Source organism: Vulpes vulpes, chromosome 1, assembly GCF_048418805.1.
Source record: "Vulpes vulpes isolate BD-2025 chromosome 1, VulVul3, whole genome shotgun sequence".
Taxonomy (NCBI): domain Eukaryota; kingdom Metazoa; phylum Chordata; class Mammalia; order Carnivora; family Canidae; genus Vulpes; species Vulpes vulpes.
Window position 1 is genome coordinate 51,388,743 of NC_132780.1, and position 23,454 is coordinate 51,412,196.

Sequence of the window (23,454 nt, forward strand, 5' to 3'; positions counted from 1 at the left end):
TAAAACCTTTAAAAAAAATAAAACACTAGATTCATAGTTGACAGGGTACTGAACATACAAATAGTTCCAAAATGATACCATACAGAACCCACTAAGTTATAAAGGAGAAAACCATACATTAAAGGAATTTGATAGCACCAAATCCAGTGGTCATTTTTAGCATCCATAACGGTAATTTAGGTATCATTTGTTTTCAGATACGATGCAACATATACTATTAATGCATGAGGCTATAGATTTAACTTCCGGTTCACAAGACATACAGAGAATGGAGAAACAAGTTAAAAAATACCACAAGGAAAAAAACAGAGAAATTCAAAAAGTGGAACAGTCCATAAGAGGTCTGGTCTCATAAATCAGTGTTAGCAAAAAGGGACCATGCATGTGTGAAAGAGATTAAGGGCACAATAGTCACACACAATACACGGTCCTGGATTAGATATTGCTCTGGACATTTTAGATCAATGGAGGAAATATGAATATAATCCAGGTACAGAGATGGTGGAGTATGTGCTAAAGTGGAAGGACAGACCACTGACTGAAAAAAAACAGGTGATAAAACTATACTGGTGAACATAAAACATATGGTTATAGTACACACACATATACACATATCCTACTTATATAAATATAAAAGGTTTCTTTTTAAGGAAAATTTTCTAAATTTTCAAAGGTATAAATGTACATGACATTTTCACAACAAAATGACAAAACAAAGTTTCAAACTTTTACTTTCAGAATACTCTCTTCACTATCATGAATTTGTTTTGAAGGGCACTTGCTTTTCCTTTTTTTTTTTTTTAAACAACTTTATTTTTTTTTTAATTTATTTATGATAGGCACACAGTGAGAGAGAGAGGCAGAGACATAGGCAGAGGGAGAAGCAGGCTCCATGCACCGGGAGCCCGACGTGGGACTCGATCCCAGGTCTCCAGGATCGCGCCCTGGGCCAAAGGCAGGCGCTAAACCGCTGCGCCACCCAGGGATCCCCGCACTTGCTTTTCCACTTAAAATTTCACCTTTAGGGGATCCCTGGGTGGCGCAGTGGTTTGGCGCTTGCCTTTGGCCCAGGGCGCGATCCTGGAGACCCGGGATCAAATCCCACATTGGGCTCCTGGTGCATGGAGCCTGCTTCTCCCTCTGCCTGTGTCTCTGCCTCTCTCTCTCTCTCTCTCTCTCTCTGTGACTATCATAAATAAATAAAAAAAAAATTAATTAAAAAAAAATTTCACCTTTACTTCAGGGGCACCTGGGTGGCTCAGTCTGTTAAACATCTATCTGCCTTCGGTTCAGATCATAATCCCAGGGTCCTGGGATCGAGCCTCACATCGAGACCCACACTGGGCTCCCTGCTCAGCGGGGAGCCTGCTTCTCCCTCTCCCTCCCCCTCAAATAAATACATATAATCTTTTTTTAAAAATTCACCTTTCCTTCAAATGACAGCTTAAATGCCACCACCCCCAAAATCTGGCTAGATAATAACCACTGAGTTATCACAACAGGGTAAACTGATGACTTCATAAAATGATGTGATATTTATCTTTCTGTAAGAAGAAAAATTCAGTTATCTTTGTTATTCTTCAACTATATAAAAGAATTTTACCTTCACCACAATTTGTTACCAAAGCTCCTACCATTCCAGATAGTTGGTAAAACCATTTACCAGGCCACATAACATGCAATACTTGGAAATACACAAAGACAAATGAATAGTTAAGCCAATAATCTCACTTCTTCTGCCACAGGTGGCACCTGACCAACTGACAAAAGGGACTAACAAAGGATGAGCGTATCAATCCTGTTTTAATAGTTGAGTATTTGCAAAACTTAACCTCCTCTGCTTTTAAGACAAAAAAAACAAAAAAAAAAAAAAAAAAAACAAGCCTGCTCCACACTCCGTATTAGGTCCTTTGGAATACATGAAGATGAAGAAGACATTCGTTTCAGAGGCCCAGAGTATAAAAAGATGGATAGAGAGTCAGCTTATTGGGAATACTTTCTTACTGACAGTTCTTCCTCCAGATTTTTTGTTCTAACATTACCACACCATCTTCCACGTTAATCACTAAAAATCACTACTATCTCCAAATTCCTCAACAACCCCAAAAAATGGTTATGAAGGCTGCAGATCAATTTTAGGGAACTTTCACTCTTTCTAAAAATCTTTAATCAGAGGATTCAACAGACTTCAACCAGATCAAATTTTCACTTACTTACTTTGATATTTGTTTTGAGGTATCTATATTATATCTTGACACTCCTCTGCTACTGATCAGTTTCCTTTCTCAGGGCTCCTGGGTGGCTCAGTTAGCTAAGCCATCTTGCCTTTGGCTCAGGTCATGATCCCAGGGTCCTGGGATCCAGCCCAGAGTCGGGAGAGGGGGGTGTCCCTGCTCAGCAGGGAGCCTGCTTCTCCCTCTCCCCTACAATTCCCGCTCGTGCTCTCTTTCACACACTATCTAATAAAGAAACAAAATCTTTAAAAATAAATAAATTTCCTTTTCTTGGAAGTTTTTCTCCTGTCTTCCCACCTACCATCATTTCAACTCCAAGCCCCTACTTTAGCCAGCCAGTCATGGCTGCAAAGACTTTTGCTACAGCCAAGAGCTGTAATCCTCCTGCCAAGCTGGCTTTTTAACTAAGCAGAGGAATGAACTCAAGTGAATGTCCAAATTACTTACCTGGCACTTTCTTAACCAATCAAATCAGTGCCAATCTGAGAGTATAAAATCCCGAAAGGATTTCTAACTCTAAATATGTTAAATATAGAAAAATAAACTTTTACATGCCAAAATGCAAACATAAACAAAGTCAAAAGACCAACAGCAAACTTAGAACAAATATGACAACAAATTTTCAGTAAATATGCCAAGGGGTCATTGTTTTTTTCCAACAGCAACAAGATTTTTAAAAAGAGATTTCTTATTTATAAAATTATTAAGCACTGTTTTTAACAAAATCCTTGTTTCCCACCATGCTTGCAACAACCCTCTGAGGGTTCTTCACTGACGTCCCCATGTCTGGCTCCCTGTAGCCTTCTCCCCGTGCCCCATCTTGGGAACAGGTCATGGACCAGGGATGAATGACTGAGCCAAGAGCAGTGCAAATAGAGCTGTGTGTGTTCTACTCAGGAGCACGTTCTCTTAAACAGAGTGTCTTCCTCTATTTTCTCCTGGATGGGTAAATATTTTCACTGTCACACTAAGGGCCATTTCTCCAGGGTTCCCTTTAATATTTTACAAACCCCAAGAATTCTGGCTGCATCCCTTTTTCTGTAAAGCTGTCATCGTTGATTCTAATCCATGGGGTCCTCTTCCCAGTGATGGGCTAAGTAATGGGACCACATGCTCCAGTTATTCAAAGAGCCACCTCTCCATACTCTTTTTCTTAAGAACTAGTCTAGGCTTTTTACCCCTAAGAATTTTTCCTAAGCACAATACACAGCAGGAGAGATGGGAAAAACACAAACAAAAGCACCACATCTGGGTATGCTTAAGAAGTCAAATTTTAGTAGGCCTAATCTACAAACCTGTGTTTCACACATTTAGAGATGATAAGAAAACTTAGAAGTATCCCAGAAATATTTCTTTTTTTTTCTTTTTTTTAAAGATTTATTTATTCATTCATTCAGAGAGAGCAAAGAGAGAGGCAGAGACACAGGCGGAGGGAGAAGCAGGCTCCATGCACCGGGAGCCCGATGTGGGACTCGATCCCGGGTCTCCAGGATCACACCCCAGGCTGCAGTGGTGCTAAACCGCTGTGCCAGAGCTGCCCTTTTTTTTTTTTTTTAAAAAGACCAGAAATATTTCTATCAAATACTTCTGTAAGTACTCGAAGAGGAAGTTAAAAGCAAAAAGGCCCTAATTACATTTGTTAACGATTTACCTTAAACACAGAAAGGAAATTAGTAAATGCTTAGGTGCAATTTCAGCTAGTACCATCAACCTATGGTTTAATCACTATATATTCCAAATCATTAAACTATGTACCAGAAAATAATTTTCAAAGGAAGGAAAGCATGACAGAAGCAAGTAGCAAGTTGGGGAAGAAAAAAAACTTATCTAAAGAATTTCAAAAACAATCCCCTAATGGTGAGTGGGAGTAGAAGACACATCCACTAGCTATTCTTCTTCCATCAATAGGGCAGCCAGGTTCCACACCAACAAACAGATAAGGGGCACTATTCTGGACGAGCTCTCAGCCTACTCTGGAAAAACTGTTGCTAAAGTATTCCCATAGATGAAAGTACTAGGCAGTAATAAAATGTGACTCTAAAGAAACAAAGATATTTTGTGATGCTTAAAATAAATGAAGTTTATGACTCTTGTATAAATATTGGCTATTCCAAAGCATATTTTCCAATGATTCAACTAGACCTCTTGATGTCCTGTGTAGCCTATGTAGCATGTACCCTTTTTCCTGTAATACGGACTCACCATATCTTCATGCTAGATGTATTGATGAAAATGGAAAGAATCTGTAAGAATACACCTAAGAGTCACATCTTAGTTAGGAAAAAATCACTTATATTCAAATTATAAAGCACTCTTACCTCATGTGCTGCACTTTGATGTTTCTCTAGGAAAAAATTTACTGGTCCTGGTTCTACTTTCACAACCTCACTAAATGATCATGGGTTTATAAAACAAAGCTTTGGGGGCTGTTTTTTCTAACCTTAAGTGCCATAACATATACAAAGGTCTTCCTGGGAGTTGGTCAATTTCTTAGAAAATAGACTTTTTAAAGAGCGGTTTTAGGTTCAGAACAGCAAACTGAGTAAAAAGTACAGAAATTTCCCATACACCCCATCCCCCCCAAAATGCACAGGCTTCCCTGTTGGTCAAATCTTTAAAAGCAAAACACGTTCCTTCTGGAAAGAAATCAAGATACTATCTTAGAAAAAGTAATTTCAAAATTTCAATTGCTTTGAAGTAGCACCATTGGATGCATGTTCACTATGCAATATGTTAGGAAATCCATTAAATACTCACCATATAACATCCAATAAGGAAAGCAGCATTTGCTTGTTTTCTCTGATCAGAGCCAGTAAAATGAATAATTTTCTTCCTCATCATTGTGATGGACTATATAAAGATAAACAGCTGTTAGTATTCTCTCTTTTAATTTTGAGTCTTCTAAAACTTCATTTTGTGATGAAGATAAATTCCAAACCTTACAATGTATAAGCATTCATCTTAGCAAGATCTTGAAAATGATTGACTTTGATAGCCCAAAATACCACGTACTTTCCCAAAAAAGACATGTTCTTGGACTGGGATGAAAGTACAGTTAAGGGGTTAGGGAGGGGACATGAAGAGATATATGCTTGGAGCATAAGCTCTGAAAGAATACATAAGATGCTGGAAAAGGCAGTGATAGGGGAGGCTTTTTCTGTTTTTGTTCTTAAGTACATTCCCCAAACCTTTATAATTAAAAGGGTATATTAAAACAGGCAAAAATAATTCATTCTGTTAGAAATCAAGATGATGAATGGGGTAGGAGGACAGCGTGAGGGTGGAGCAAAGACAACAGCATAAGTGGGCTCTTGTGTGGCATTGTTAATGTTCTGTTCTTGATTTGATGACCAGGATGGTAACCTATATTCACTTTGTGAAAATTCATTGAGTTGTGCACTCAAGATCTGTACCTATTGCTGTTACATACATTGTACTTCAATAAAAAGTTAAATAAAAAGGATATGGAATTTAAAAACCAAAAAAGCATATGATTAGTTAGCACCTCCTCACCTGTATTTCACTAACGTGAGCAGAAACAGATTCAGGTAGGCATAAGGAAAAGGATATATTCAGTTCAAAAAGCACATATTGCTTGGCTTCTGTGATTTAATGATGAACGTGTACATATTTTCCTTTAGTTGTTTACACAGTGTAAGAAATCAAGTTGATTTTAAAAAACAAAACCCAAACCCAACCAGCCATAGAGTAACACAAGTACAAGACAACTTTAATTCAAACTCTCAGCACACTTTTGTCACTAATTAAACAGGCAGTAGTATTTCATCAGGCTGGGTGGTCAACACCCTGGAAGTTGTTTTGCTAAATTATAGAAAGTTAAAAAAAAAAAAAAAAAAGGCCAATATACCAGTACATTCTTGTTGCAGTCAAAGGATAAAACGTGGAGTATAGGGGTGATAAAGTCTTTCAAAATTAAGCAAAGAAACACAAGTTGGGGGAGGGGGTATTTTTAGCTTCCCAGCCCTGTATGAACAAAAGATCTGCCATTAGCAACCAGAAAAGAGGAGGAGGGTGTGGACATAAATATACAAAGCTATAAATGCTTACACTCTTATTCAAGAGAAAAATAAAGTCCAGAAAGAAGAGTCTCCATCTCTACATAAATCTGTAGGGCAAACATATGGAATACAAAAAAGAAAAGGCAATCCTACTACTTCCATTCTGCAGATCAGTAACTCCTTTGACAAGTGCTTCTAACATTTATAATGGGGAATTTTAGGTTTGAGGCTCAAGGGAAAAAAATCTGCCTTACTCATAAATTTTTAATATGATTTAATTTTTAATTGAAAATAAATATTATTTCTTCTGTATATCATTAGTATGGTAGGTAATCAATTGGGTAATGTTTCCAGAATTTTCTATTTGAGAATTTACAGTGACAAGTTTGGAATTGCTAGAAACACATAAACACTTTTTATTGATGTCACCATAACTTACAAGTTTTTAAGATAGAAGAATGGTGTCTAAATTCAAACTAATAGAAATACACTTTTGCAACTCTCATACATGGTCTTAAAAAAACAGTTTGCCCCTGCTTCCCTGGTGAGGGGAAGGTGAGGGGAAGGTGAGGGGAAGGTGGGGTGAAGAGTCACGAGTAGTACAATACCATGACAGATTAAAGACAGAATGGAAGTTGGGGCACCTGGGTGGCTCAGTTGGTTAAGTGCTTGCCTTCGGCTCAGGTCAGGATTCTGGGATTGAGCCCCATGTTGTGCGCGCTCCCGCTACCCCTTCTTTCCCCCTTCTTCCCCCCTCCTCCTCGCCCCCCTCCCCACCCTTCCTCTGTCTTTGTCTCCTACTTGAGCGCAGGTTCATAATTCTCTCCCAAATAAATAAATAAAATCTTTTAAAAAAAAAGAATGGAAGTGAGATGAGCCAGTATCTTTTATTAATTTGCTAGCACTCTGTCCAAGTGAAGCAGAAAGAACAATGACCAAAGCAAGGGTTCAGTCCCAATTAGATCAGAGAGCAAGAGGTTTTATTTCATTAACCAATTTCTACTTTGGCTTTTCAAGTATCTGAGCATCATCAATCCAAATCAGAACCAAATGACCCAATCAATCTTAAACCACTCAGCCAAAACTGTGGAAAACAAACATAAATACTATGACTATATATAACAAAAATCACATGTATGTCCCAAAACCACTGTAGTAAGAAATAAGGTGTTTTATGTGTTATTGGTTTTTTAATAAAAAAAAAAATAGAGGTATATTTTCCTTTATTTTCCCTCATCAGAATCAAGCTAATAATGATTACCTAAGTCAAATCTTAAGTAAAAAAGATTTTACCTTTAATTTCTTATTTATCTTGCAACAATATCTGTAAACCATTGCCAGATTGAGTGGTCCAAAATCTGCGTAGAAGCTTTAAAAATGAAAAACAAAAACATACATATACATTCTAGATCCTCTAAATATAAACGTCTTTTTGGAACTACAAGATCCAACTAAGACAAGAAAGCATACACCAAATTGTTATTGGTCATACAACTTAATGATACTGCCCTACTAGTGGCAAACTAGTAGGCAAACTACTAGTGCTATTCTGGTAAATAACTCCTATTAAAAAATATGACAAAAAAAATATGACAAGTGCTACAATGCTGAAGTCTAGCCTCAATAACATCTGAATGAAGAAGCTGTTTTTCCAATGGTAAAAACACCACATCTTACTTATTAATATACTAGTTTATATCTCATTATACTTTAAACTGTTAGGATTTCAAATACAAGTTGTTAAATTTAGGACGTTCCTTCATTTTGATATTTTCCCTAAGGATGTACTCTATTACCAAGGGCTATACTACCAAGAAAAAAAAGCATTCTGCAATTATCCATCAACAAATTTTTAATTTTCCAAGGCTATTCTATTTACAAACATACCTTTAGATTCTTCAAAATAAAAAAGTTAGTAACAATCTTTTAAAAAGCAATACTTACTTCTCATATTCAAGTTCATTATCTATGCTGAAATAATGTACATTTGATGAACTCTTTGGTCTGCTGTAGAGAATGGCAAAACAAAGGCGATCTGCAATGGAAAAATTGCAATGTTCCTTCCTTCAGGTTATTAAAAAAACGTTTCACATATCATGATGCAACTCTTTTCAGATTAAGTCAATTTTTAAGTTTTTTCCATGCATAGTAAGGGTGCCAATGGGTAATTTCAAAATGTTCTGCTATTTTGGTAGGTAACATAAGCAACATTTTTTTTTTAAGGGAGAAATTGTTTTTAACCAGAAATGTCAATAGCAATAAGTAATTTTTCACATAGCAACATGGCTAAACTTCTAGAGGAACCTCTCATTACAAAAGTCTAGTTCCCCTGGGCTAAGGAATTTCAGCAAAGGGCAGCATGCATTTGGTAGTTCGGCATCAACCTAGATTACTCGCGGTATGTTTTGCTAGGTTTTCAAGTCATCCTAAGAAGTCTTCAGTAAGAAATTCTGCTTTTTAAAATAGAAGCTAAAGAACGCTATCAAAATCGCTGTAAAATTAATGTTTATGGCTATAGAACACAAATGAAACAAACCATATGTTTATTCAACTGTTCTTAGGGGTCCCTACTTCTTAATTCAGAATCATTATTATTTTTGTGTGTGTGATTTCTACAATTAGACAAATTACCATTACGAACTAAGCAATGAGAGGTGTCTCCAAGATGAGTGAGAGATGGACTTGTGTTGCGTAAACGCAGCTGGGCTCCATGGAGTTTAGCAAGAGTGCTCTGAGGCTGCACCCTTCCCCCACCTCACCCCAAGGTGCTGCCTGGAGATCCTAGGTGGAGCAGTCACCCACCTGTAGTACCTAGTGGTGGTCATACGTGTGTTAGCAGAGCACTCACACTCGGATTGTAGCAAAGTCAAGGGCAGCCTTCAACATAGTAAAGAACAAAGAATGCCAGCTGGCATCCTTTCCCCAAATGGTAATTTACACAATTTGTGTCTGCAATTCAACTCTCACCGTCGCTGTCTTTATTTCCTTGCAAACTCCTCAACTGAAACGTCTTGCAACCAGACACTCAAGCAGCTGACGGAGCTTACTTCTTCCCCACCACGAATGACCCTTGGTCCCCGCGCACAGAGTGACCTGGGATCTGACCCCAAGGGAGCAGAGGCCAGTTTTGTGGCAGCCACGGAGGAGGACAACCGGGTGCCCCCCGCACGTCCGGGAGGGTTCCCCGGGCGGGGTCCTGGGAGGGCAGCACCGGCTGGCCCGAGGGTGGGCGTGGGGGCCCACGGCAGCAGCAGGAGCCGCCCCGCCCCGCCCCCGCCCCCGCGCCGCGTCCCGGGCAGGTCGAGACCCCGAAGCCGTCCCCCCAAACGCCGGAGTGCGGGTGTCGCGCCCCCGCGCCCCAGCACTCACCTCTGATCACCTCCACCACCAGCGGGATCCCCGCGCCCGCCCGGCTCATGACTCCGCGGCATCGGGAAGGGGAAGGCGGGGCGGAGGGAAGGCCCGGGCGGCGACCCAGGACCCGGGACCGCCCGCCCGGAGGGGAGGCGCAGCCGTGACCGCACCCGCGGAGTGAAACAAACAGAAAGTTGGAAGGGCGGCGCCCAAGAGCGAGCACAGCGACAGCCCCGGCCCTCCTCGGGCCCTCCTCGGGCCAGCCCACCCCGCCGCCTCGGAGGGATCCTCTCGGACGGCACCACACGGAGGGCACAGGGCGGGGCGCGGGCCGGGCCGGGCTGGGGCTGAGCCTTGGCCGCCGTGGGGCCCCGCCGCTCTGGTCTCGAGGTCGGGCTGCAGCCTCGTCGGCGACGGGCTCCAGCCGCCATTAAGAGGACTCTCAGCGGAGAGGGACTGGGCGAGGACCTGCCTGGGGCGCGGGGGGCGCGGGGGGCGCGGGGGGCCTCCCGCAGCCACGCGCTCCGCGGCCGCCAGGGGGCACCACGGCCAGGCCGGGCCGGGCCGGGACGGGACGGGCGGGGGCGGGGGGGAGGAGTCGGCAGCTCGGCAGCTCTGCAGCTCGGGCCTCCGGGTGCAGACCCCCCTGGGCGCCCGCTCGGGGAGCTCTGTCCCGTCTCAAATCGGCTCCCGAAAACCGTTCAGGACGCAAAGGTAAACCTACAAACAGACCAGGCGTTCTAAATCTAAAGCCTTAGATTTCGCAAACAAAAACTCGGACACAATACTAAGCATCTATTTAAAGTATTTTCTAAGTCTGTGTTACTGTGTTAATCTCAAGTGAAAAAACTTAATGTCCCGATTTTGTTATATATACTGGTGCTGAGGCCGTGGGTGTTTTACATTTGCCCTACGGAAAAGTGTCGCTTTCTTTATCCATCAAAAAACTTGCAATGACTCTCCCTTACAGAGAAAGGCAATACAGTAACAACTCTTTCCCCCAAATCACTTATAATCTCCATACAACATGCACATTATATCACAGGATATGCATCTTTTTATCAGAAGTAAGCCTGCATACCTCCTAACCTTATTCTAAAATTTCCAGATGGATCAAAGATTTTAAATTTTTTTTTTAATTTTTTTTTTTTTTTTTTTTTATGATAGTCACAGAGAGAGAGAGAGGCAGAGACACAGGCGGAGGGAGAAGCAGGCTCCATGCACCGGGAGCCTGATGTGGGATTCGATCCCGGGTCTCCAGGATCGCGCCCTGGGCCAAAGGCAGGCGCCAAACCGCTGCGCCACCCAGGGATCCCAGGATCAAAGATTTTAAATGTGAAAAACAAAATGAATTATTTCTGTACTCTTCAACTTGGCCTTTCTCAATGAAACAAAATATAAAAGCCATAAGAAAATCGACTATTAATGCACATTTTTAAAATGGTCTTCATGGCAAATAAATCAAGAGACACAATGGAAAAAAAAACTTTTTTTTAATATTTCTTTCTTTGCAAGAGAGAAAGAGAACATGAGCTGAGAGGAGAGGCAAAGGCAGAAGAAGCAGGCTCTTGTTGATCAAGGGGACGGCACAGATTCGGGGCTCTATCCCAGGACCCTGAGACCATGACCTAGCAGATGCTTACCCCTTGAGCCACCCAGGGTCCCCTGGAAAAATATTTTTAAATTCATCTCAAGTTGATACTGAACTTCAAAATAAAATTAAAAAATACAAACTGAAACTACAAGATACTAGTTTACCTTCAGACTGGCAAAAATCAAAAGAATTTGATAAGACATTGTGTTGGTGAGTCTGTGGAGAAACAGGCACTTTCTCTCACGTTTCCTGTGGGTACGAATATAAACTGGGACAACTTACCTGAAGGGTAAGGAAGGGCAACTTGGCAGAAATTTTCAAGACTGAAGACTGGCAAGGTAGGGCGCACTTGGGTGGCTCAGCAGAGCAAGAGGCTGTCTGATTCAGCTCAGGTCAGGAGCTCAGACCTCAGGGTCACATTACCAGCTTCCTGCTCAGTGGGGAGCCTGCGGATGCCTCTGTCCCATCCCGCCACCCCCCTCCGCCTTGTGCACCTGTGAGCAGGCTCGGCTCTCTCAGGTAAATAAATAAAATCCTTAAAAAAGAGTGCCAAGATAGACTACTATTTAAATACTACCATTTCTACTGTTTATCTGAGTGAATATATACACATTCGTGTGACTGTGTATGAAACCCTGCATAGCAAATCTCTGGAAGGATATACAAGAAACTGGTAGCAGTGGATGCCTTTTATAGGGGGAAACTGGGTGTCCAGAAACACAAAAGGGCAAGTGAGATTTATGCCTTTTAGAACTTACAGGTTTTGTACCATATATTACCTATTCAAAATTAAGAAGCTTTTGAAAAGTGAACGTGCAGGCTGACAATGTTTTTCCAAAGCCAACTCTTCATCATGATACAAAGCATACTGTAAGCATAGCACTTTGCACACATTTTAAAAACAGAAATAGTTTAGTAACTTCTTTTGATTTGTACCTATATGTATCTTGAAATCCAGTTTCTTTTAACAAACCCAAATAAAACTGGGAATACCTAGAAGGAAGTGGGGAAGAGGTTTTTATATATTACAGGGAAGAAAAAAAGAATCGCTGATTTTTGATATGCAATTGTCCTTGTAGAGTATATTCTCAATATTCTATTGTTAGAATAATATTGTAATTAACTGCTACAGAGACTAGAGTGCTATGATGAGAGCTATTTATTCGAAACCTGGAGCTAGAAACAGGGATCTTTACAAAGTTTTGCTTAAAGGTTCATGATTAAACTTATAAACCTACTGTAAACCCATGTATCTTCCATTTAATGTCTCTGTTGTCAAAAACAGAAAACTAAAGTTTTAAAGTAATAAACCTTCTTGTCTATACATTATACATATCTGTCACATAATGTTGCCTCTCTTGCTTCTCTGAGAAAAGAAGGAAATGTTAACAGAAACATTCAATATCCTTGTGCCAAAGTTGTCGTTCTTGATTTGGCTTTTCAGCCTCCAGTTTGCTACTTCTTCCTTTAATAACTATGTTAAATAAATGAAAAAACGTTTTCCTGCATAACAGCTGTAGATATTTGGGGACGCCTGGGTGGCTCAGCAGTTGAGCATCTGCCTCTGGCTCAGGTCATGATCCCTGGGTTGTAGGTAGGATGAGTCCCACATCAGGCTCCCCACAGGGAGCCTGCTTCTCCCTCTCCCTATGTCTCTACCTCTCTCTGTGTGTCTCTCATGAATAAATAAATAAAATCTTTAAAAAAAATTGTAGATATTTGGGAATAATTAATCAAACAGAGGGGTATGTTCTAAACCAAGTGAGAAGTATATGGAGGAGTCAGGTGGCATTGATAATATGGTATATACCACTTTTTAACAGAAAAGATGACAATTTCTACTTGGACCTCATAGACACTATGGACTTCCTACTATTTCTCTTCCTACTATTTACCGCTGGTACTGACACTTCACAGATCCTGGCAGAGCAGCTAGAGACATGAACAGCTTTCCTACAGCATAAGGGAGCTCACCTACAAGACAAGCAGAAAGGAGGATTCATATACCTACGCAACAAAAGAGAACAGGTAAAAACAAAACAAAACAAAACAAAACAAACAGCCTCCACCTAAACACTGATTGTCCTTGAGAGAGGACCAGCAGACATCAAACTCTCATCTGTATTATGATAGTTACACAACTTTAAAGGGAAGGAGTATGGGATCCCTGGGTGGCGCAGTGGTTTGGCGCTTGCCTTTGGCCCAGGGCGCGATCCTGGAGACCCGGGATCAAATCCCACATCAGGCTCCCGGTGAATGGAGCCTGCTTCTCCCTCTGCCTATGTCTCTGCCTCTCTCTCTCTCTCTGTGACTATCATAAATAAATAAAAATTAAAAAAAAATTTTTTTTTTTAAATAAATAAAGGGAAGGAGTAACCAAGGGGAGCAGGGGAAGAAATGTTCATGAAAGTACTGATTTAAAAAAAGAAAACAGGCATCTGGGTGGCTCAGCCAGTGAACCATCAGCCTTTGGCTGGGGTCATGATCCCGGGGTCTTGGAATGGAGCCACACTGGGCTCCCTGTTCACTTCTCCCCCTCCCCCTGCTCGTGCTCTCTCATTCTTTCCTGCTCATGCTCTCTAAAAATGGAATATTTTTTAAAAATGTTTATAAAGAAAATAATGACAGCGAGCATAGAGAATTTAGTGTCACAGACTGCATTAATAATAAGCTCTTTACAACCTATGTGGTAGATACACTACTGCTACCAACAGTGTATGTTCCAGGAAAGGAAACCTAACCTTAAAGAGGCCAAGTGCCTAACCTAAAAGCAAGGTCACAAAACCTGTAGTAAAGTAGCAGAATTAGGACAGACTAGTAGACTGAAACCTAAGATTTTTAAAATCCCTGACTCAGAGCCCAGTCCTAATATCAAGCAAGAATAATTAAAACAATATGATTTTAGCACAGCAATCACTCCTATCATTACAATAACTGGAAGTTCTGGCTGATGCCAAGATAAGAAAAAGAAATGAGAGAGACGAATTGGAAAGGAACCAACTGTCCTTATATATAGACAATGATTATCTTTCCCCCAAAATACAAGAGAATCTGTAGACAAACTACTAAATAACCTAATAAACTTTTGCAAAGTTTCTAGGTATACATGGTTAACATACAAAAACCAAGAGTTTTTCTATATACCTGTAATAACCAATTATGAAATATAATTTAAAAAACCATGTGCATCTCCTATGGAAAGGTAAAGCAGGTTTATAATTGAAAAAAACTCACTATCACAAAGATGGTGATTACCCTCAAACTAAAGGCAATTCTTACTAAAATCTCAATAGAGCTGATCCTAATATTAATCTAGAAGACCACAGGGCCAAGAAGAACTGAAACCACTTTGAAAATGAAAAGGAAGGAGGTCCTTGCCCTATCAAATAGTAAAACTGAATTTTAGGTACTGCAGTACTGGCCCAGTAAGAGGCCACGTATGCATGGAAACTTCACATATGGTGGAGATGGAATTACAGATCATTAGAAAAAGAATACTCAATACACAGTATGGGGATAAATGGATGTGCATATTGCCAGGGATGGTAGGAGAAGACGGATCCTGATCTCGCATCATATGCCACCAGTCCCCCAAAAAGAAAAAAATCTCGGGTGGATTACAAGCCTAGATACAAAAAGAAAGCTTTAAAAGTTTTAGAATATAGAAAAGTATAACAGTGAAGGGATGAGTTTCTTTAAGAAACAAGACATAAAAAAAAAAAAAGAAACAAGACATAAAAGGTACCAACTATAAAGCAAAAATTTAAGAAATTTGGTCACATTAAGATTTAATGTGTCCCTTCAATACAAGACCCCATAAATAAAATTTAAAAAGATAATTCACACTAGGAGAAGGCAAGTACAATGCACAAAAGCAAAAGGGATTAGTATTAAAATTTACAACCAAATATAAGTGAAAGAGAAAAAAGCTAACACCCAAATAAATAAATGGGCAGAAGATGAGAGTAAGAAATTCACAAAAGAAGAAACAAAACTGTCCTTTTCTGATCTTCTTTTTAGGACGTATGAGTATGAGGATGGTTTTAGTCTATGCTATGCCTTGTGATGAAGTGCGCTAATTGTTCAGGAAAAACTATGGCAACAACTAACCCTGAGATCTTAATGATTTAGTTCACTACGACAAAAGCTTATTTCTTCTTGGTGCTACATGTCCATCATCAGTAGGAGGGTGAAAGAGGCTGTATTCTACAGACTCATGCAAGGATTCAGGATTCAGTCAGCAGATTCACCATCTGGAATTTACCCGTGGTTGGTTGTCTGATGTGCCAGTGACTGCTTACACAAGTAACTCCAGTTGCCTGCAGACCTAAATGCAAACAGATATAAATCAACTCCCACAAATTTATCAGTAATAATGCCTACATTTTTTTTATCTGTTTAACTCCTGTGTTCCTCTATCAGTTGGTCTGGAACTAAGGTAAGGAAAAGAGTAATCTTATCTAAAGAGATCCAAACATCCTCCCCCAATGTTACGTTAATCTCCATACCTATTATTTCTGAAATATTTTATAAGTGAATTTTTTTAAGGGAAGCCATTAGAAGAACTATAAAGGTTTTCACACCTTCCAAATCACTAGAGCCAGAGACAATGTAACTAAGAAAATGTAATCAAGGCACCAAACAACTTGGAAAAACATGGCAAACAGAAAACAGAATGAGATGGTAGAAGTAAGTCCAAATGTACTACTACTAATAATAAAATGTAAACTACTTATATTCATCTCTAAGATTTTCCAGTTGAGTTTAAAAATATATGTTTAATAAAGACTACTAAAAGCCTTACAGAAAAAATTTAAACGAAAGGATAGAATATAGTACCTTATCTTATTACACTTTGCTTTACTGCACTTGACAGATACTATGATTTTTGCAAATTGAAGTTTTGTGGCAACGCTGCTTTAAGCAATCTCTTGGTGCCATTTTTTCTAACAGCATTTTCTCACTTTGTGTGTGAGTGTCACAACTTGGTATTCAATTATTTCAAACATTTTCATTATTATTTGATATGGTGATCTGTGATCTTTGATGTTACTACTGTAATTGTTTCGGGATGCCACAAACCACATCCATCTAAGACAGTGAACCTAGTCAATAAATGTGTGTATTGTCTACTCCACCAACTAGCCATCTCCTCACCTCTCTCAGGCCTCCTTATTGCCTGAGACACAACGATACTGAAATGAGGCCAATTAATAACCCCACAATGGCCTCTAAGTGTTCAAGTGGAAGGAAGAATAACACATCCCTTACTTTAAATCAAAAGGTAGAAATTACTAAGCTTAGTGAGGAAGGCATGTCAAAAGCTAAGGTAGGCTGAAATCTAGGCCTCTTGCACCAAACAACAGAGTTGTGAATGCAAAGAAAAAGTTCTTGAAGAAAATATAAAGCACTATTCCACCGAACACATTAATGACAATAAAAGTGAGACAGCCTTATTATGGATTTGGGGAAAGTATGTGTGGTACTCCGTAGAAGATCACACCAGTCATAACATTCCCTTAGACCAACACCTAAGCCATAGCAAGGCCCTATCTCTCCAATTCTGTGAAGGCTGAAAGAGATGAGGAGGTTGCAGCAGAAACTCCTGAAGCTAGCAGAGGTTGTTTTATAAAGTTTACAGAAAGAAGCCATCTCCATGACATACATACAAGTCCAAGGTGAAGCAGCAAGTGATCCAGGAAATCTAACTAAGGTAATTCATGAAGATGGCTATACTCAACAACAGACTTTCAATGCAAATGAAATAGCCTTCAACTGGAGGATGTCATTTAGGACTTTCATAGCTGGTGAAAAAGCCAATGCCTGGCTTCAAAGGCCAGGCTGACTCTCTTCTTAGGGGCTAACATGGCTGGTAATTTTCAGTTGAAGCCACTGTTCCTTTACCTTTCTGAAAATCCAAGGGCCCTTAAGAAATATACTAAATCTACTCTGTGCTCTACAAATGGAACAATAGAGCCCGGATGGCAGCACATGTTTACAGTATGGTTTACTGAATATTTTAAGCCCACTCTTGAAACCTACTGCTCAGAAAAAAGATCCTTTCAAAATATTACTGCTCATTGGGACACCTGCGAGTGTCTGTCTTTGGCTCAGGGCATGATCCCGGTCACGGGATCGAGTCCCACATCAGGCTCCCTGCGAAGAGCCTGCTTCTCCCTCTGTCTGTGTCTCTGCCTCTCTCTCTGTCTCTCATGAATAAATAAATAAAAATCTTTAAAAAAAATATTACTGTTCATTGACAATGTTCTGGGTCACTCAAGACCTCTGGTGGAGATGTACAAGGAGATAAACATGTTCACATCCGGTAACAAAACATCCATTAAGAAATACATTTTATAAGACTATAGCCGCCATAGATAGTGGTTCCTCTGATGGATTTGGACAAGGTAAGTCAAAAACCTTCTGGGAAGGATTCACTTTATAGATGCCATTAAGAACATTTATGACTCATGGAAAGAATCATTAACATTCATTAACATTCATTAACTTCATTGTTGTCCTATTTTAAGAAATTGCCCCAGCCACCCAACATTCACAACCACCACCCTCATCAGCCAGCAGCCATCCTCACTAAGGCAAGATTCTCCACAATCAAAAAGATTTTGGGTCACTTAAATCTCAGATGATAGTATTTTTTAGCAATAAAGTATTTATTTTTATTTTTTTTATTTATGATAGGCACACAGTGAGAGAGAGAGGGGCGGAGACACAAGCAGAGGGAGAAGCAGGCTCCACGCAGCGGGAGCCCGACGTGGGACTCGATCCCAGGTCTCCAGGATCGCGCCCTGGGCCAAAGGCAGGCGCCAAACCGCTGCGCCACCCAGGGATCCCGCAATAAAGTATTTTTTAATTAAGGTATGCACATCGAGGGATCCCTGGGTGGTGCAGCGGTTTGGCGCCTGCCTTTGGCCCAGGGTGTGATCCTGGAGACCCGGGATCGAATCCCACGTCGGGCTCCCGGTGCATGAGCCTGCTTCTCCCTCTGCTTGTGTCTCTGCCTCTCTCTCTCTCTCTCTTCTCTCTCTCTCTCTCTGTGACTATCATAAATAAATAAATAAATAAATAAATAAATAAATAAATAAATAAATAAATAAATAAATAATAAAAAAAGTATGCACATCGGGATTTTTAGACGTAATGATATTGTACATTTAAGAGACTAGACTATAGTGCTAACATAACATTTATATGCACAGGAAACCAAAAGGTTCATTTGATTTGCTTTATTGTGATATTCACTGGGTTGCAGTGGTCTGGAACTGAACCTAAACATACCTCCAAACATGTCTGTGGTATGCTTGTAGAATTCATAGCAAAAAGCAATAAAAAGATGAACATGTTTCATGATTAAAGATATAACCTACCAAGAGATTACAATGATCACACATCTTATGAAAATAGATATAAAATCTATAAAGCAAAACTAGTGAAAATAGGAGAATAAATCCATAATCATAAAACACTAACATACCTCCAAAAAATAAAATAAGGAATCAGAAGTTTGATCTAGTAAATACAGAATACTGTTTCAACAGAGAATATAAACTTTTCAAATAGGATATACACTGAAGTCATCATATATTAAGCTCAAAAGGAAATCACAAGAAATTCTGGAAAGAAGAACCATATATGCAGACCATACAATGACCAGAATACAATAATATTTGAAACTTCTTGGTGAAAGGATAACACAAAAAAATCTATTTCTAAATAACTTGCAACATAGAGAAATTAATGCAGAATTCAACACAAGTACTTTAAAATTAATGTAAGAATTCATACTAAAATCTGTGGAAGGGGATCCCTGGGTGGCGCAGCAGTTTAGCGCCTGCCTTTGGCCCAGGGCGCGATCCTGGAGACCCGGATCGAATCCCACATCGGGCTCCTGGTGCGTGGAGCCTGCTTCTCCCTCTGCCTGTGTCTCTGCCTCTCTCTCTCTCTCTCTCTCTCTCTGTGACTATCATAAATAAATAAAAATTTAAAAAAATAAAAAAATAAAAATAAAATCTGTGGAATATGGTTAAATAAAATTCCAAGTATTCAAGATTATAGCCATAATACAAACCATTTTAGGGACCCTGGGTGACTCAGCGTTTGGGTGTCTGCCTTCAGCTCAGGGCATGATCTCAGGGCCCAGGGATCAAGTCCCACATTGGGCTCCCTGCATGGAGCCTGCTTCTCCCTCTGCCTATGTTTCTGCCTCACTCTGTGTGTCTTTCATGAATAAATAAACACAATCTTTTTAAAAAAATACAAACCATTTTAGAAAACTGGCAGTGTCTAGGAGCACCTGGGTGGCTCAGTCAGTTGGGTGTCCGCAACTCTTGGTTTCAGCTTGGTGGTGGTCATGGGGTCATACGGGATAGAGTCCCATGTTCAGGCTCTGCACTTGGTAGGGAGTCTGCTTGGGATTCTTTCCCCTCCCTCTCCCTCTTACCCGCACTCTCTCTCTCTCTCTCTCTCTTTCTCTCAAAATAAATAAATCTTACAAAAAAAGAAAAGAAAAATGGGGCACCTAGGTGGCTCAGTCATTAAGCAACTAAGTCTTTATTTCCACTCAGGTCAGATCTCAGGGTTTTAAGATGGAGCCCCACATCGGGCTCCACACTCTGCAGGGAGTGTCCTTGAAATTCTTTCCCTCTGCCCTCCCCCGCACTCTCTCTCTAAAATGGATAAATAAATTCTTAAAAAAAAAACTGGCAGTATCCATAAAAAATGAACACCACACATTTTATGATTTAGTACTTCCACTTCTAGATATATATAACAGAAACATATACATTCACTAAGAAATATCCAAAAAGAGTTCATAGAATCATTTGAAAATAATGACCAAAACCAAAAACTGAAAACAAACCAATGTTCAGAAATACTAGAAACACTGATACTTGCTCACAATGGCATATTAAATAGCAATAAGAATGAATGAACTATGACCATGTACAATTATCACAGATGACCCTCACAAACATACTGTTTACTGAAAGGAGTCAGACACCAAAGAGTACATATAGTATGATTCCATTTATATAGATTTTAAAACCAGACAAATCTTTGGCAATAAAAAATTAGGATGTTTATCCTTGGAAGGGTTAGTGATTAGGAAAGGGCACAAAGGGGTAGTCTCTAGGGTGTGGTGATGTTCTGTTTCTCAGTCCATGTTCTAGTTACTTACCCATGATGTACACAAGCTATAAGTTATTCATTTTGTGCACGTTTCTGTGTATTACTATATACATATATATGTATACATAACATGAATATGTATATATGATTAAATAAGTTTAGTTATGTTATACTCAATAAAAAGTGATAATGTAGTAACTGTGGTCCACCAGCCTGGGTCACAAGAGCAAGGAGATTTAGAACAGGTTTTACCTCACCAGTGATGGCTATGTGTCATGAACACAAAATATACCTTTGCTTGTTACACTCCACTAAGATTTTTGGAGTTGTAATCACAACATAACCTAGCCTATCATGATACTTATCTTCAGATGTGTAAGAAAGGGTTTAACTAAAACACAAAATGCAAAAGCTATAAAGAGAAAGGACTTGATAAATTTAAAAAAGACACCTTAACAGTATTTTTTAGAAATGGAGTAGAGGGACAGAAGAATACTACAGCCAACCTGAAAAAACTCTCAACAAACTAAGTATATAATATTGGATTATCACCCTGCATATAAAATATGCACAAATACTGATATAAGCGATTAAATAAACAAACGCAGAAGAGACAAACCTTCCTTACAGAAGAATTCCAAATAAAATACGTAGGGGGCGCCTGGGTGGCTCAGTCAGTTAAGCATCTGCCTTGGCTGTGGGGTCATGACCCCAGCATCCTGGACCCAAGCCCTGCGGCGGGCTCTGTGCCTGGTGGGCTCTGTGCCTGGCGGGGAGTCTGCTTCTCCCTGTCCCTGCTCTTGCTCTCTGCTCTCCCCCTCAAATAAATAAATCCTTTAAAATAAATATGTAGATACGTCCCTCTGAGAGGTGGAGCTTAACCTCTCCCCTCTTTGACTGTGTGCTGAACTTGGTGACTTGCTTCTAAAGAATACAGTATGGCAACTTTATAGGGGAGAAACCCGGCCAACACTACTGCAAGCCAAGTGGTCATGAATAACCAGTGGTGTCATATGGATTTCATATGCCCCCGATATGATAAGAAGGGCACTTCACTGTGGTATTCATTTCCAAAACCCAGTCTAGTCATGAGAAAATATCAAACACAACTTAAAAACATTCTATTAAATCCCTGGCCAGGATTCCCCAAAACGGTCAAGGAAACTGTCCACGACCTTAGATGACTAAGAGGATGACACCAAAACCAATGTGGTATCCTAGAATGAATCCTAAAATAGAAAATGGAAAATCTGTGGATACCTGAATCAAGTTTAGAGTATACTTAATAGCAATATACCAGTGCTGGTGTCTTACTGCACCACAGTAATTCAGGATGACATAGTGACTAAACCGTGTCCCCCTAAAAGACGTATCTTGAAGCCCTAACCCCCAACAGGTCTGACTATACTGGATAGAGCCTTTAAGGAGATGAGCAATAAAACTCATGTCCTTATAAGAAGTAGAAGAGGGGCACCTGGATGGCTCAATCAGTTAAGCATCAGACTCTTGGTTTCAGCTCAGGTCATGATCTCAGGGTAGTGAGACTGAGCCCAGAGTTGGGTTCTGTGCTCAGTGCAAAGTCTGATTGTCCCTCTCACCCTCCCCTCTCCCAACTCTCTCTCTCAAATAAAATCAGAAAGAAAAGAAAGAAAAGAAAGGAAAAGAAAGGAAAAGAAAGGAAAAGAAAGGAAAAGAAAAGAAAAGAAAAAAAAAGAAAGAAAGAAAAGAAAGAAAAAGAAAGAAAAGAAAGAAAAGAAAAGAAAAGAAAAGAAAAGAAAAGAAAAGAAAAGAGAAGTGGAAGAAATACCAGATCTTTTTTCTCCCTGTGCACACACAGAGTAAAAGCCACCTGAGGTCATACCAAGCCAGGAGGAGAGGCTTCACCCAAAACAATCCTAGTGGCACCTTAATCTTGGAACTTCCAACATCCAAAACTGTAAGAAAATACATTCTTGTTCAAACCACCCAATCTGTGTATTTATTTTGGCAGCCTGAGGTGACAAATGCTAAGGGTAACACTAAAGGAAACAGAAACTACTAAAGAGTATAGAGGAACTCTCTGTTACTATCTTTGCAATGTTTCTGTAAATCTAAAAAGTTATTTTTAAAAAAAGCAACTGGCGATCCCTGGGTGGCTCAGCAGTTTAGCACCTGCCTTCTGCCCGGGGTATGATCCTGGGGTCCTGGGATCAAGTCCCACGTTGGGCTTCCTGCAGAGCTGTTTTCTCCCTCTGCCTGTGTCTCTGCCTCTCTCTCTCTATCATAAATAAATAAATAAATCTTTTAAAAAAAAGAAAATGTAGTATTCTGGGGAGTATGGAAGGGACGAGGGAGGGACCTTTCATCATCTTTCCAGATCACCTTCCTCTCAACCGGTGTGGCCTAATTCCCCGGTAGTAAGTGCCATGAAACAACAGCTATTTTCAGCCATGACAAGATCTACTGTCCCAGGGCCGACATCAGTTTAAATAAAGCATTAGTAACTAGCACTCTTAACTAGAAGAAAGAGTTAATAACTCCTGCCAGCTGCCTTTCACTGTCCTCTTTTTATCTTAGTCTATCCTTTGTCCTTGGGCTAGAGATTCACAACTGTTTGACTCTCTGTGCACTTTATGGGGACCACTAAGGGGTGGCAAAGATAAGACAGCTCTCTCTCTGGTCTTGAAATTTAAATCACTGGGAGTGGGGACAGGGAGTAGGTGAAGGGGAATAGCTTTAGCCCTCTGTCTCATGTGTTCTCTGGCTATGCGACAAAAAGCAAAATAGTTCTAGACTAGTTTTGTCTTTGAATGTTGTGTAATTACTCTTATATGACACTTCTAATGTATTTACTAAATTTATCAGAAGGTGCATTACACAGATGAATTCTTTTCTTGTCTTCTATAATGGCACTGGAATAATGTTAAATTTGCTTTCAAACTGCACAGACAAGGTCAAAATGTATACAATTTGGTTTAAGCTACACTGTGGGACAATCAGTTAATCTGGGGGCAATTGCTCCAATCAGAAACTCACACTCGGGATCCCTGGGTGGCGCAGCGGTTTGGCGCCTGCCTTTGGCCCAGGGCACGATCCTGGAGACCCAGGATCGAGTCCCACATCAGGC

General features: G+C 40.1%; 1 protein-coding gene across 21 annotated transcripts in view; it reads right to left on the bottom strand.

Annotated features, from left to right (window-relative positions):
* Positions 1 to 23,454, bottom strand: part of CDC14B (cell division cycle 14B) — a 100,699-nt gene that overhangs the window by 45,376 nt on the left and 31,869 nt on the right. For 14 of the 21 annotated variants that reach the window (XR_012002633.1, XR_012002641.1, XR_012002634.1 and 11 more), the window contains 3 exons: positions 8,198 to 8,288; positions 7,547 to 7,622; positions 4,992 to 5,084 (listed from right to left, as the gene is read on the bottom strand). Coding sequence is in view for 17 of the 21 variants with exons in the window: in XM_072764049.1 (XP_072620150.1) it covers positions 4,992 to 5,084; positions 7,547 to 7,622; positions 8,198 to 8,288 (260 nt within the window). In the remaining 4 variants the exon portion in view is untranslated. Of the gene's footprint in view, positions 1 to 4,991; positions 5,085 to 7,546; positions 7,623 to 8,197; positions 8,289 to 9,622; positions 9,906 to 23,454 lie in introns of those variants that run through there. The other 7 variants (XR_012002642.1, XM_072764080.1, XM_072764082.1 and 4 more) reach the window with 1 other exon arrangement.